This window comes from Diabrotica virgifera, chromosome 1 (genome assembly GCF_917563875.1).
Source record: "Diabrotica virgifera virgifera chromosome 1, PGI_DIABVI_V3a".
NCBI lineage: Eukaryota > Metazoa > Arthropoda > Insecta > Coleoptera > Chrysomelidae > Diabrotica > Diabrotica virgifera.
In genome coordinates, this window is record NC_065443.1 from 286,931,397 (window position 1) to 286,948,361 (window position 16,965).

Genomic DNA, 16,965 nt, shown 5'->3' on the forward strand with positions numbered 1-16,965 from the left:
CTGCAGTGATCTCAGTTTGGGAACCAAGATGCGGATAGTGAGGTGCTACGTTTTTCCAGTGCTACTGTATGGAGTTGAAGCCTGGACACTGACGCAAGCCACTGAAAAGCGGATTGAAACCTTCGAGATGTGGATCTACAGGAGGATCTACATGTCACCAACATTGAGGTCCTACAGCGCATGACAAAAGAAAGAGAAGTGCTTAATTTAGTAAAACAACGTACGCTTGAGTACCTTGGCCACGTGATGCGGAACGAAGAAAAATATCGAGTTCTTCAACTCGTCATGCAGGGCAAGGTATTTGGCAGGGAGAGGACCGGGACGCCGTCGTATCTCGTGGTTGAAAAACCTCCGACAATGGTTTGGGATAACCTCCGCGGAGCTGTTTCGCAGAGCAGAAAACAAAACAATGATAGCCTTGATGATCGCCAACATCCGGACCGGATAAGGCACTGAAGAAGAAGAATACCTATAGGAACAAATTATAACTATTTTCTGCGTAGGATCTGGCGGCCATTTTTATTTATAAACAATTAACTGTCAAAAAATGGCATTTTCCCCTTTTTTTTTCAAATCAACGGAAAACAGTAAAACTTATGATTTTTTTAGTATAAAAATCTTCGAGTTTATGGAAAGAGCTTTAAAATGACGTATTACAAAGTTTGATATACTCATTTATTGTTAATATAATTGCGAAAAAAGGTCTAAATTGCAAAAAAAAAAATTTTCTCAATAACTGTTGTAAAAATTAGTGTACAGCTTTGAAATTTTTGTCAAATGAGGGTTCCTGGATACTTAATATGTGATAAAAATTTCAAAGCGATTCATCTAATGATTTAAATTTTATTCAAATTGTTTATCCCAGAGAGCATTTTTTTGCAATAACATAAGTCAGAAAAAAATGACCTTAGAACCATTCCACAGGTGTCAAATGAAAGAGCATGAGCTACATATTCAACATGGTTTAAAAAAGTGAATAAAAAATGCATTTATTGGTAATAAATAATAGTTATGCAAAGGTATCGTCAATTTTTCTTTATAAATTTTTTGAATAACTTTTTCCGAAAAAATTAACTCTTTTACCCTGTATTAATTGCCCAACTACCAAGTAATATTATCTATATCATAATTGATAAAAAATAAAATACATATGTAAAATCTCTTATGTAACATATATAACAAAACAAAAAGTTTATAAGAAAAGATTTACGATACTTTTGCATAATTATTTGTTACTAATAAATGCATTTTTTATTCACTTTTTTAAACCAAGTCGAAAATATAGCTCATGCTCTTTCATTTGACACCAGTGGAATGGTTCTAACGTCATTTTCTTCTGACTTATGTTATTGCAAAAAAAATGCTCTCTGGGATAAACCATTTGAATAAAATTTAAACAATAGAATGAATCCCTTTAAAATTTTTATCACACATTAAGCACCAAAGAACCCTTATTTGGCAAAAATTTCAAAGCTATACACTAATGTTTACAACAGTTATTGCAAAAATACTTTTTTTTGCAATTCCGATCTTTTTTCGCAATTATATTAACAATAAATAAGTATATCAAACTTTGTAATACGTCATTTTAAAGCTTTTTCTATAATCTCGAAGATGTTTGTACTAAAAAAACCATAAGTTTCCCTGTCTTCCATTGATTTGAAAAAAAAGTGAAAATGCCATTTTTTGACACTTAATTGTTTATAAATAAAAATAGCCGCCAGATCCTACCCAGGAAATAGATATAATTTGCTCTTATAGGTATTACCTGTCGAAAAAACGCTTCAGTACCCTGGCTGTTCAAGTGTCAAGGAAAAAACCTTATTATCCTGGACTATCCATCTCGAACGGTCGTCCAGGATAGTTGGGTCAGTGGATAGGCCCGTTGTTCTTAAATATGACCATATTGTTACATTATCTCTCCATCGCATTCGTGGACGTCCTAAGGACCTTCTTCCTGTTTAGGCTTCCTTAGAAGTACCTACCACTAGAGTAATAATAATAAATGTACAGGGTGTAACAAAAATACAGGTCATAAATTAAAGTACATATTCTGGGACCAAAATTAGTTCGAATAAACCTAACTTACCTTAGTACAAATATGCACATAAAAAAAATTACAGCCCTTTGAAGTTACAAAATGAAAATCGATTTTCTCGAATATATCGAAAACTATTAGACATTTTTTTATTGAAAATGGAGATGTGGCATTCTTATAGCAGGAACATCTTGAAGAAAAATTATAGTGAAATTAGTGTACCCCCTAAAAATTTTAAGGGGTTTAATTCCCTTAAAGCCCCCCAAACTTTTGGGTACGTGCCAATTAAATTATTATTGTGGTACCATTAGTTAAACTCAATATTTTCAAAACTTTTTTGCCTCTCAGTATTTTTTCGACAAGGCAGTTTTTATCGAGATTCAGCTTCTTTTTTATTATGTTTACATAAAAAATTTATGGGGGTTTTGTGCCTTTAAACCCCACAAATGTTTGTGTACGTTCCAATTAAAGTATTACTGCGATACCATTAGTTAAACACAGTATTTTTAAAACTTTTTTGCCTCTTTGTATTTTTTCAATAAGGCACCTTTTTGATGTGGCTTCTTTTTTAACATGGTTCAAAGTATACCTAAAAATGTAAATGATAAATACATTTTCATATTATTATTAAGTCTCCATAATCGTACTTAACCATATACAAAAATATGTGGTGCATTTGACAAATATTCAAAATATCTCGATAAAAACTGACTTTTCGAAAAAGTACTAAGACGCAAAAAAGTTTTTAAAACATTGTGTTTAACTAATGGTACTACATTAATGATTAAATTGGAACGTACACAAAAGTTTGGGGGGGGGTTTAATGAACAAAACCCCTATAAAATTTTTAAGGGGTGTCCAAATGTCACTATAATTTTTTCTTAAGATGCTACTACCATAAGAATGCCACATGTCCAATTTCAATAAAAAATCTTTAATAGTTTTCGATATATTGGAAATACTCGATTTTAATTTGGTAACTTCAAAGGGCTGTAATTTTTTTATGTGCATATTTGTACTAAGGTAAGTTAGGTTCAGTCGAACTATTTTTGGTCCCAAAATATGTAATTCAATTTATGACCTGTATTTTTGTTACACCCTGTATATAACAGGTTCTTCAGGAAAAAAGATCAACGTACGGTATGCGGCAAAATAAACACTACTGAAATTCGTATGCCTTAAATTTGTATGTGTTGAAGCGTTTTACATGTCTGCTCTAATGGGATCAAAGAAAGACTATCTACTAAGATACTGGGGGGTCCAAATGGGGCTAGTAGAAGGAACAGACACATAAAGCCTCATGCATACGACAGCTCATTTTTTGTGCGGTGGCGGGTCGTAGATTCGATGGGAGGGGTAGGAGGGTTTAAAGAAGACTAACTACATAACCAAATAAGCAAAGGATACTTACACAGACTTGAGGACTTTCCTACTATTTAAACAAATTGGGACGCCGTTTGAAAAATCCTCAAATTCTCATATCGAGTACTTACTGGAAAGCAACTGGGGGACATTCATCGTAGATTCCTCGTTGGGGTTAAACTGGGCTATCTATTATCATCATATGGCTTCTATGCCATATCATTTTCTTCCATTCTAAAACTTAATTTGCTTGTATTAGATATCTGTTAATAATTTTCTTATAGAAAGAGGTTACAGAAATAAAGATGTGTACATTTTATAACGTTTATTTAAACCTTTATACCTTATTTATTTTTATTTTGAGAATAAACATATTCTCAACAAGAAATGAAAAATAAAAACAAATAATGATTTTACAATTCTTAACCTTATTTATTTTTTAGCAGTGTACCAAAACAAAAATTTGACTTATGGCTGTCAAAAGTCACTGCCATTAAATTTACTTTACATAAAACTTTCCATGTTGAAAACAAATTATTTAAATATGTAAAACCTTTACCATAATTATCCACTTGTGAATTATTTAAAATAAACATTATCCATACCTTAAAACAAAATCCATGTCACACGTTCAAACACTTATCCAAAATTTTCTATTCTAAGCGGGGCTGGGAGGGAAGACATTCAATTTTGAACCAAACAGGACACAGGATAAAATTGATACCAAATCAAATATAATCGGGGTAGTTCAATACAGGATAATCGGGGTACTTCAATACAGGAATGTTACCATAACATCATAAAAACAGGAAACCAGGAACCACGCACTTCTTTTTTACCGGCAAATCAAACTGCGTCACACTGTTTCACATGAATATATCCAAACTAATTGATGTGAAACTATTGTAATAATATTCCTTGACAAGTTATAAATCCATCAGTTCTTCTACCATAATAAGAAAACCATTTTAAAAGCCGGCAAAGTGCGTTTCTTTGTGAGTCTGTTGAGTTCTAACAAAAAAAGATATGTTCTACTCGAACATACTTTCAGAACTGCTGTACTTTTAGAACTGCCTTGCATCGTCACGTCTCTCTCGCGTCCAACGGATGCATTTCTTCTCGATCTTTCGACCAAAACTATTGACCAATCGTCAACTACAACTCAAGGATCTTTCAAAATTCAGACCAATAATATCATAGGGTTTTTAGCGCTCAAAACTTAAGGGAAATATACTGGGACTTTTTGAGGATTCATTCTAGAATAATAAATGTTTGTACAAGTAAACAGGAAATTTCCTATGATTTTACTATGTTGTGAAACAAACGGTATTACGCATAAGCAGGGACGGTTTAGAAATTTTAAAGATATTTAAACTCACAAAATAAAATAGAAAAATAAATATTTTTCTTGGGATAGGACATAAAATTAATGGATATTTTTTATAAAACATTGTAGTAAAAATCCATCTGCTACAGTGTCAGACGCTGAAACGTACTGAGTTGTTTACGAACGTCGTTATAACGTATGTAAATGTCGTGATAATGTTAAATACTTCAAAATGGTTCTCAGTTTTGCAGAAAAAATTTTTATGGTGGAGTACTATTTTCGGCCAGACGGAAAAGGTCAAGAAAATGGTCCAAGTTTAAAATTAACAATGTTTTCAGCAGGACGAGACAACCCGTCACACTACCAGGGAGTCTCTTCGAATGGAGTTGCCAGTCACCAGAACTAACGCCACCATATGAGTACATACGGGGAATAATGAAGGAGTCAGAAAGTCTGCCATTTTGGAATTGCGGACTAGAATTAAAGATTTTTGAAGTTATACTTCTTTACGCGCGATATAAGGGTGAATTTTTATATGTTAAAACCTACGATCCCGGCGCATGCGCATTATAACTTTGTTCTGATTGGATGTTCAAATGACATGTCAAAAATTATCCAATATAGCAGCTGTAGCGCAGCTATGGTTTGGACGGTTTGGTTATGTATGGTTGTTGCGTTTTAAAATTTGTGGGAAGAGAAACAACAAAGAAGGTTAGTTAATAGTTATACTGCCTTTTTAAATAGTTTTCATATTATATTTTTGAAGTTATCCTTAAAAAGGTTTTAATTTATGTATGTATCAGTCCAAAAAAGGTGTGGAAAGAATATATTAGTGTCTTTAAATATATTTTTCTACAAACGTGTTGAAAATGCAATTTTTAGGACTCCATAGGAGCGTTAAAAATGCTACTTTAAGGCACTAGTGCTTTAAAAATTTTAAGGCACTGCAGTTAAAAGTGAATTGTCAAATTGTGAAACGTCAAAATATTTATATTTCATTTATTAACATTAATATTAATAATACAACTTGCGCAATTTGAAAAAGGTGGTTTAAAAGGTTTTTTATTATAATTTTGTGTCTTTGGATTTGTCTGCCTTGGGCGTAAAATAATAAAACATCTATTTTTATATTTCACTTGTCACCGTGATGTATAATTATGTATATCTGAAAGGTAACTAGCATGCGGCTTGATGGCCTTGTTGGTAGAGCATTGGACCAGAGATCAAAAAATCGCGAGATTGCGGGTTCAGATCCCGGACTATTCATATTTTTTTCTTTTTTTTTTTAATATTTGGCATTGGTTTTGGTTCATTTTTGGTAATTATTGTTAATTTTTTGTATTGTAACTGTTAAGTAGGTATATTTATTTCGTTGAAATTATAAATATTATAATAGAAGTATAACTTCTTACGTGCGTACAAAGTACACACACATTCTTTTTTTCGTGCCAGAGGAAGTGTCAGATCTAGAAATTTGCCTTGGAAGGGGAAATTTGCCTTAGGGGGGAACTTTCAATAACAAACCAACCAAAAGACATAAAAAAGATAAAACACAGATTACATAAAAAATATAAATAATAACTTATAAGCTTTAAGTTCCCTTAATTTTCCTAACTAGCGTCTTTATTGGGTTGAATTTGTCTTTCTGTGGTTTCGGTTTCATGTCAGCTAATATATTTTTACGTCTTAACATTTTTTTTAATATTGGACCTTGTTAGGGGGGAAATTTCCTCATTTTCCCTCCCCGTATATCCGCCACTTGCCAGAGGGCACGTTTAACATATATTTTATCGGGGACGTGCGTCGTCGTGAATGATGTTTACAAGGCTATATCATGTATACTAGACATATAAATAATAATAATCATTTCAATATTCATTTCATTACTGTTTATTTTGTCGCATACTGTAGTATATTTCATCTTGAATAATAATTTTTACGAGTTATAAATACTTTGCTGGACACTGGACAGTAATTGGTTTTGAACACCTTAAACTTGTCAGTTGGTGTTTTTCCAAAAAAGGGTTGAAAATTTGAAAATAATGATATACAATAGCTTGAATTATTAACTACGTACGTTTATAATTATACACGCTTAACGCGTGTATAATAATTATAAACGTACAAAAAAGTCTAACGGATATAGCCTCACTACTGTCCTCATAGAAATATATTCTATGTCTAGTAATAGCGTCCAAAATCAAATTACAAGTTTTTTTAAAAAATAATTTACTTAATCAAAATATAAAATCCAAGTTTCGTTATTCTAAAATAAAATTTATTCACATTTATGTGTGAAACATTTAAAGCTGGAAGAGATGATGACATAGACCCGGAAATCGTAAAATACGTAGGAGAAAAAGAGATAAAGTGGCTTTGTAAAATATATAAAGAGACATGGAAAAAGCAACAAGTCCCCAAAAACTAGCAAAATAACCCCTATCAATGTTTGCAGAAAATAAAAGTACAAATTATACTGATAATAATAATTGTAAATAGAAATATTTACAATAAGAATGTAAAAGGACGTTTACATATAGCAGGAGAAATATCTGAAAAATTTAATTGGGAAAGAGGTACCAACCAAGGAGACAGACCTAGCCCGCTACTATGCATAATAGTTAATGACAATCATGAACGAATTGATTAGAAATACGAAAGAATCAACCAAATGCGGACAATAATAGGATACCAAAGATACATACAGTACAGTCAAAGTACGCCAGTAAAAATAGAAACCTTATTGTATGCGAATGACATACAGTCGGAAAAATGAAAGAATACCCATGAACAATCACATCAATCACTTATTTTGTATTTGCTGTCTTTTTCTATAAATAACAAACGTTTGTTATAGAAAAAGATAGGAAATACAAAATAAGTGATTGATGTGATCGTTCATGGGTATTCTTTCATTTTTCCAACTGTATTCCTGCAAATGATGTGGCCAAAATGCAAAAACTTATAAATATAAAATATGTCCAGAGCAAATATAGAAACTAAAAATGGAAATTAACATCGAGAAAGTAAAATAACGGTAATTGACAAACAGGAAGAAAATGAAATAAATATAAAATGCAAAAATACTTAACTGGAAATAGTTACCGTTACATTTGGAAATATAATTACCAATGACAAAAAAATAGATCTCGAAGTAACAAATAGAACAAAAAAGTTCTGAAAAAAAAGAATTGTCCCAAGAAATAAAAATGAAAATATATAATACACAATTATTGTGATACTGATGATACTCTATATACAAGTGAACATTAGACTTTGGAGAAAAAGCATAATAGTAGGATGTGGAGATGAGACATCTTCGGGCTATAGTCAGAAAGAATAAATGGGATAGGATAAGAAATGATACAATAAGAGGGATAGCCAAACAGAAAACAATAATGAATAAAATAATAATGAGACAATTAAACTGGTGTGGATATCTCATGAAAATAAAACCCGGTAGACTAACAAGAAATATTCGTGAAATAAAAAATGTCACAAAAAAGAAAAAGGCAGACTGAGGAAAAAATGGATACTTCAAATAGTAGATGCGGAAAAAATTAAACAGAAAACGCTTGAAGAAATGAAAATAATAGCACAAGACATAAAAGAATGGACGAGAATATGTAGCATAACTAAACCCAAATCCGACACCGGAAAGGCTATAAGGAGGGCGAGAAAGAAAGAAAGAAAATATGCCACAATCAAAACAAAGTCGTGTACAAAGAGCTGGTCTTCAGCACAAGTTGTGCATCTTTAGTTAATTTCTCTTCTCTTTGCGCGTAAAAAAACATCTTCCTTCGAATTATATTTAAGTTATAAAAAGTAGGTACTTGTTTTATCTGTAATTCTGTAGAGATAGTATATCTTCTTGAAAGTGCAGATTAATAGCGTTTATATTTTCATTATTGCTAGTTCTTGAAAATCTGGCTGGTACTAGCATTTTTGCATCTTTTATTTTTTTATTAAGTCTTAACACACTTTGTATTAACATATCTCCAAAATCTGTAAAAAAAACTAACTGCCAGTTTACCAGGCCTACAATAAATATGCATTCACAATCAATTTAATCTGCCTACATTTAAAAATATAAGTCAAGGCACTATTTTTGTGAATGTACTTTTTAACTCCCGAATTCCTTCAATATGCATCGGCTTTCTTGAGATTTTAGCAGTAAGTAGGCACTACCTTAACCAGCAAAATCTACCCCACGTTAAAATGTGCTTTTACCGTGGTGGTGGAATCCACCCCAAGCGGGGTAAGAACATTTCGATTGATAATAACCTCAAGAATGAATAGAAAAATAAAAATGTATTCTAAGCAAAAAATTTTTGGATAGCAAGCTTTTCGTTATACAAAAGAAATTATTTTTATGCTTATTCGAGATTTAAAATTTCAATGCCTCGATGGTTTTCAAAATAATTCGGAATAATTCAAAAACTTTACGTTACATCGAAAAAATTTATAAACTTTGCTTTTACAAATTATTAAAGAGATCGCTTTTCATAATTTTACTACAAGCTTAATTTTTGTAAGGATATCACTAATGAGGCTTAAATAAAGTCAATTTGAAACGGATAGTGGTTATTTGCACTTAGGTTAAAAATAGCATGGGTAGTATTGTTAATTTCTTCTCACGAATAAACCAGGAATTAAAATTTTCATCAAAATCGATGCGAGTTAATGAAAATCGGAGTGTTACAGCTCTGTAAAATATTGGTTTATTAATAATACAAAGTACGCTCATTACTATATTTCTTTGAAATTATTTACTTTATCGACCAAAAATTCGAGTTTTGTTAAATGTCTTAAATATAAATTTGTATTACCTCATAAATCGCGTATTACCTACGCGTCAATAAATCTAGGTCAACGATATAAAAAACAGTTTAAATCGAACCCTTTATGTACGTACCTGCATGTTTTATTGTTCTATTCTCACTAAATATTTGTTTAATTGCCAATTGTAAAATATTTTATTGCTTTTGAATTTACAAAACTGTAATGTCATAGAAATATAAAAAATCTCGCCTAGCTTGAAAATCTTTAAAACAACGGGTTCTTCGCGCCTGCAATTATCACATATATCTCGTCATTAAAAGGATAATCATCTTGACGCTCTATACGCATGCATCTCATCGTTCTCAGTTAATATCTTCTAGAGGTCATCAACTCTATTGTTGCTTAAGGCATTAAGGAATGCTCAAATGTAATGAACTATGTACCAATATTGATATCGTGATTTAAACTATAACCACATGTTTCTGAATATATTCTGCATTTATATATAAGCGGAGACATCAAATAAAGAGTTTCTTTACAACAATATTCTTGATAAAAATTGATACCTACGCCAGAAGGAAAGAGTTTGAGAACAATTGACATTTTTTTCTCAAAAAAGTTCGTAGTACTCGAATGTTTTACTTGAACAGTACGGAAATAGTTATTTTCCCAACTGGTGTGGAAAGTGATACTTTCACGCACGAGACTGCCGTTGACCCGAACGACGCGATAGCGGAGTTCGTTCAAGCAGTGGAGTGCGGGGAAGACACTTTCCGCATGAGTTAGGAACAATATTTTTTCTAGGGCCGTACGTTTGGAAAAAAGCCACAAAAAATAGAGTTATATCAATTTTTATTTAGAAGTGAAAATACACATATCAATTCTTTGACAAGGTTGTCAAAACCAAACTTTCAAATATAATGGATTACCACGACGGCGATATTGGTTTCCATGACGACGATTCAAAACCATTGTAATTGTCTACTGATCTGACTTTTAAATATTATGTCAAAATAATTTTATTTCATCGAATTATCGCGCTAATTTCATTAATACATGATCACAATAAGATAAATTTGAAATAAATTAGTAAATAATATCTAAATATTAGTTTATTGCATGTATTATAATATATTGTAATGCCATATTACAAGATATTTTACTTTCCCGCACGCCGTGCGGAAAAGTGCAACTTTCGGAAACTAAATGCGTGCGTGAAAGTGGCTCTTTTAGCACGGTCGTAGAAAATAGTATATTGTGCAACAAGTGCAGAAAGGTACTAATTTCTCACGAGTTTGAAAAGTTGCGGTACGAGCGCAAGCGAGTGCCGCAATTCAAACGAGTGAGAAATTACCTTTCTGCACGTGTTTCACACTATACTTTTTCTACAAGCACAGTTTTTCCTAAAAATAAAAATCACAATTTCCAAACGACGATTAATTATAATAGGTACCTATGTGATAAATTTTAAACTGTATTTAATTAATACCTACTAATCAATTTAAATTCCTTATACCTAAATAAATTGCACAGAAATCAGTTAAAAAATTAATGCACTGCCTTAATTTGTTTAAATTTAAACAATTATTACACATTATTGACATTATATATATGCAGTCACGGATTTACACAAAACCTACTTCATTCGACGTCTCTTGCACAGGTTGCTAAATCCTTATTGGTTATTTGATAATTATAAAATGTTTAATAAGAATAAAATTGTAAAATAAAACAGTTGTAACATCCATAATTTAATTTCTATGTTATAGTTAAATATAATAATTGTCTTATAGGTTATATATTTGTCTAAAGTTTAACCACGGATGTAAACAGAATATAACGTTACTCAGAATGCGGTAGTCCACGGATGTAAACAGAATATAACGTTACTCAGAATGAGGTAGTCAACTGTGCAGAAAAGAACTTTGCGGCACAGAAACGTCACTTTGCGGCACAGAAACGTTACTTTTCTGCACACTAATGTCAAATATCTTATACTGTGAGAAAATATCAAGTTTGCTAACATAAAACCGTGCAGAAAAGTGCACTTTGAATAGTGGTTGTAGAAAAATAAATGTTTCAAAACAATCCACTGGTTATCGTGATGCAACGTGTAAAAAAAATTGAAAAAATACTTTTGAACGTAATAGAATCTTAACACTTATACTGATAAAATAGCAAAATATGTTTTTGATATGATTTTTATTAAATCTATAGATAACAGGAACAATAAACTATATCATTTTTGTTGAAATGAAACAATTCTGGAACAAAATGAAAACATTATAAAATTTGTATTTAATAATTAAAAAGTAAATGTTTTTTTAATAAATTGCCACTACAGGTGTCTTTTTTAAATTGCAAATAACTAGTTTTATTATTTCAAACAAACAATGAGAGTTGCAATTCGATGAATATAAAGAAGGGAAAAAAATGCGTATCAATATGCATTGGTGCAGAAAATATACATAAAATAGTAGAAAATAATTATAAAAAAAAATTTTGAAGTGATAATTTTATTGAAAATATCACATAGTGTATACAATATTGACTTACGCAATCATTAATATTTATTTCATTAATAAATAACAAAATATAAAGGGCCCCCATTCACGTTGAGATCGGTATCGATACATGTATTGGGACCGTGCAAGTTCGGCAAAGCGACCCCTATTTCTACGCTCTGTACTTTTATTCGCACTTTTAATTATATTGGCCAATTATATTAGTCCTGGTTACTGGATAATTGTCAAGGCCATAGTCCAAAAAAATAATAAGAAGAAAAAATAAGATTCAGGTTATGCTATCAAAACGTAAACAATTGTATGTAGTAAATAAAATTAGTTATTAAAATGCAGTACTGCAAGCAAAATACAATTAATTAAATTTACCTTTATATAATAATTGCATATCATATCAATATTGTGGAGCAATATATAATTTTTCTGCTTCAATGACAGAAGGTATGATATATACGTCAATTTGACAATTTCATTTGACAATATGAATTATTTAAGATAGTTGCAATATTTCTCCGTGACTCGCGCACGGTCGTTTCTCGTTTCCCTTCCAAGTACTTGCACACCGCGAATCGCGACAAGTTGAAATACACTCATCCTGAGATTTGTATCTGTTAGAATATACAATATAAAAAGTAGCTATTGCTCTATGGTTGCCACTTTATGTATTTGACAATATTGATAATTGAAGTAATGTCAATGTCAAGAAAAAATATAATGTCATTTATACAACTCATGTTCAAGTAAAATGTTTTCCTATTGTCCTGTAATTAAGAATAAATTCTTAATCGTTGATGGTCATTTAGTTAGCTCACCTAACTGATTTTATAACAGGTTACGGGCCCAATTCACGTGAACTATGTACAGGTGAAAAAATATGGCGACCAGCAATAACGATTATAAAATTCAAGTCGATAAACTTGAGGGTCCTGAAGACTGGGCAAAATGGAAATGGCACGTTTCGATGTTATTACGCGTGTACGCTTTTGAAGACATTGTGAACGGTACGTGTAAGTGTCCCGAGGTTGCTGGAAATTCAACTTCATTGGAAGTAGAGAAGCATCAACAACAGTGGTGTCATGGCAAAATTAGCAGTGCGGGAACGCAGTGCCGCAACGCACTGCTAATTTTTGTTTACAAAACCTAAATTATCTATTATTTTTTTTTCTTTTCTTAACCAGTGCGGGAACGGCGTTCCCACGCGTTCCCACACGATGACACCACTGATCAACAATGGTTAAAAGACGATGCAAAAGCGGCAAGTTTGTTAGCAAATACGCTAGGAACAACTGTCGCCGAGCTGGTGTTGACATGTGCTCATGCTAGTGAAATATGGGACAAATTACGTGCGCGATTTGAACGTAGCAGTACGCAACGGTTAAACATGTTAATTGAAGCCTTTTTTAGAGTCCAGCGTGATGAAAAAGAAGATATTAGCACACATGTTGCGAAGTTGCAGAAACTGTTTGTAGATTTGAATGATGAATTGCTGAAGCATGATGAAAACGTTTTATCCGAAAGAATGTTAAATGGTCGGATCTTATCAACTTTGGGTAAGGACTTTGATAATTTCAAAGATTTGTGGGACACGATACCATCGAAGAATCAAACTTTGAATTTATTGATTGAGAAATTGTGTGCCATTGAATTACGTGACCAAAGTACCACAGAATCTTTTGCGTTTGTTGCACGCAATAGCCTGCAACAGAGCCAAAGTACAGCTACTACAAAGTCAAAGAAAAATGTACATCGTGCAAAAGAAAAATTTTCTTGTCACAGATGCAAGAAGTTAGGCCATTGGGCGAGAGAGTGTCCATTAAAAAAATCTGCTGAGAATTTAGACAAGAATAAAAGTAATGATACTGCCTTTTTGTCTGTTGTTTTAAGTGCCTCATCTAACAATTATTGTGTTGAAGCTGGGAAATGGTATTGTGACAGTGGAGCCACAAATCATATCACTACAGATAAGCAATATTTCTCATCTTATACAGAGTTTGCTGAACCCGAAAAGATATCACTTGGTAAGAAGGATGTATGTATGCTAGCCTGTGGACAAGGAACGGTGAAAATTCAAACGCGTCTGAATAATAAATGGAAAGATGCTGAACTGAAGAATGTTTTTTATGTTCCTGAAGCAAGCGCTCATTTGTTTTCTGTGAAAGCTGCTGCACAAAGAGGGTTCGTTACAGTACTCGACGATAAAGGTGTAAATATACATGCAATTTGCGAATTTCTGAAGTTAAAGCTAAACCAGTGAACCAGAATCAGTCGGAATGTTTTAGTGTAAATGAAAACTCCGAAGAAGGGAAAAGTGGTATCAATGAAATTGTGGAATCTAAGAATATGGAAAGTGTAGAAAGAAGCGATGGTGTTGAAGAATTTAGGCGTTACCCTACGCGTTTTAGAAATAAACCAAAATTGTATAATGATTTTGTTTTAGGGTCTAATGTTTAGCTTATCTACTTTTCATATTGAGGGATAGTGTTAGAATATACAATATAAAAAGTAGCTATTGCTCTATGGTTGCCACTTTATGTATTTGACAGTATTGATAATTGAAGTAATGTCAATGTCAAGAAAAAATATAATGTCAGTTATACAAGTCATGTTCAAGTAAAATGTTTTCCTATTGTCCTGTAATTAAGAATAAATTCTTAATCGTTGATGGTCATTTAGTTAGCTCACCTAACTCATTTTATAACAGTATCTGTTTCACGACAGTGATACAAATGGCGACAGAGTTTTAGATGATGAAGATAGAGAGTTGTGATACTGATACAGAGATACTGAGACAGCCAAATACACTATGAGATTTGTATCGCGAAACTGATACTTGCGACACGTATCGATACCGATCTCAACGTTTTGCAAAGAGGACAGGCAAGACATCAAAGCAAAAAAGAAGACAGGCAAGAAATGCTTTCAACAAACTGAAAAAAGTATTCTGTAGTAGGGATATTACATTTTTTTAAAGATAAGACTTCTGATATTCTCCTTATTGTTTTATGGGTGGGAGGCGTGGACATTAAAGAAAGATGTTACGGACAGATTAGAAACCTTTAAGTTATGGGCCTATAGAAAATATTAAAAATAAGTTGGGAGTCACGAATGTCGAGGTGTTGAGAAGAACGGGAAAAGAAAGAGAGGTTTTGAATAAAATTGAAGTTAGAAAACTGCAATATCTGGGACATGTTATGAGGGGCGAACATTATAACTTGTTGCAATTAATACCACAAGGAAGAATACAGGGTAGAAGGAGTCGTGGAAGAAGACACATCTCCTGGTTAAACAATTTGAGAGCTTGGTATTGTTTGTCCACTCTAACTTTTCCCATGCGTCACGATTCATTTTCAAACAAATTAAGTCAAAACATAAAGTGCAACGAACGTAGATGTGTATATACATTTTCTTAGAGGAGATGACACATGAAGAAGAAGAACGTGAACTGGTAGGCGAGATTGATATGGTGTTGAAAAAAGAATATTATTTAGGGTGGCAGTGAATATAATTAAGATAGTTATGATGGCAACCAACTAACCAACGTTCTGAAAGGACATGGTACATTAAAAAGAAGTTCTTCAAGCAGTTTTGGATTAATTAAATAAGTAACGATTCAACTTACTTTACTTTACTTTACTTTTTTGAGTGTGGATCCAACTACCGTTTTTCTGTCCAGTTCGGGCTACGTCTACACTCTTTGTATTCGCTAGCCATAAGTCATCGACGGTGCACTGTGACGGCTAAGTCCCCATACTCTCGGTGCTCCATATTCTGTATTTCCCCATATGCACAAAGTGCGACGTTATGTAGGGAGAGCAGTTCGAGTGGTTCGATGCTGACGTTTCTCATAAGCGCAAAAACAGACGAACTACTCTCCAGCCCTACTCTGTGGATCCACAAAGTGGCTTAAACAAGGGCTCTCGTGGCCCCACTGATTTTGTAATAGACGATCCACAGTGGCGAGGATCGCCGACAATGGCCAGCCACTGTCGCCAATCCTCGCCACTGTGGCGTCCATTACAAAATCATTGGGGCTACAAAATAGCCTGTTTAAGCCACTTTGTGGATCCACAGAGTAACACTGCAGTGTTTCGTCTGTTTCTGTGCTAAAGCTTTTTCTTGGTTTAGATTTAATGCAGGCGAACCACTCTGCAACTCTACTCTGTAGATCCACAAAGTAGCTTTTGATGATTAGCCGTAAATTATTATGTAAATTAAAGGTACCATTCCACACAAGCGACAGTGACTGGCGAGAGTAACTGGCCACAATCGCCGATCTTCGCCACTCTGGCGTCCATTACAAAATTATTGAGGCTAAAAAATCGCATGTTTCAGTCCACGTTGTGGATCCACAGAGTAGCGCTGCATCGTCTGTTTTAAACCTAATTGGTGCATCTACGCTCTCTTCTGGTGATGTGAATCCAGAAATGAACACTACTATGTGGTCTGTACTATTCAAAATTGAATAATTAAATGTATCACAGTTTATGCAGGATTTCGCAGGAATATTCAATATCTGAAATAGCGAAGTATGCGCAAGTCCAATCGTATTTGCGATAATTTAATGATACTCAACTATAAATACATACCTATCACAATAAATCTTCTGCTTTTACTTACTAGAGGACATAAAATTATATCTATATTTACATGTGTTTCAGTATTGAAATAGACACCATTAGCCTAAATATAACAGGAGGAATAAATCTTTCCAACGGAATCAAAGTAAATGGTATTGGTGTGTTGCTTGATCTTGGAACTGCAGTTGTAAGTATTGTTGTTTTATTAGTGTTTATAGTTATTATTATCTCTACATGTAACTTGTTGAAAGTCGGCATTCTAATTATTGTTATTAAAATATTTTTTAATCTTGAAGGACATCAATAATATTAGTCTTCATAAATTGTTCTAGTTTAACCATCATTCATATCATAAAT

The 16,965-nt window shown here is 32.7% G+C and overlaps 1 protein-coding gene across 1 annotated transcript in view; it reads left to right on the plus strand.

The window, feature by feature from the left end:
* Positions 1–16,965, plus strand: part of LOC114324301 (uncharacterized) — a 48,080-nt gene that overhangs the window by 29,391 nt on the left and 1,724 nt on the right. The window contains exon 4 of the mRNA XM_028272108.2: positions 16,690–16,795. Coding sequence (XP_028127909.1) covers positions 16,690–16,795 — 106 coding nt within the window. The remainder of the gene's footprint in view (positions 1–16,689; positions 16,796–16,965) is intronic.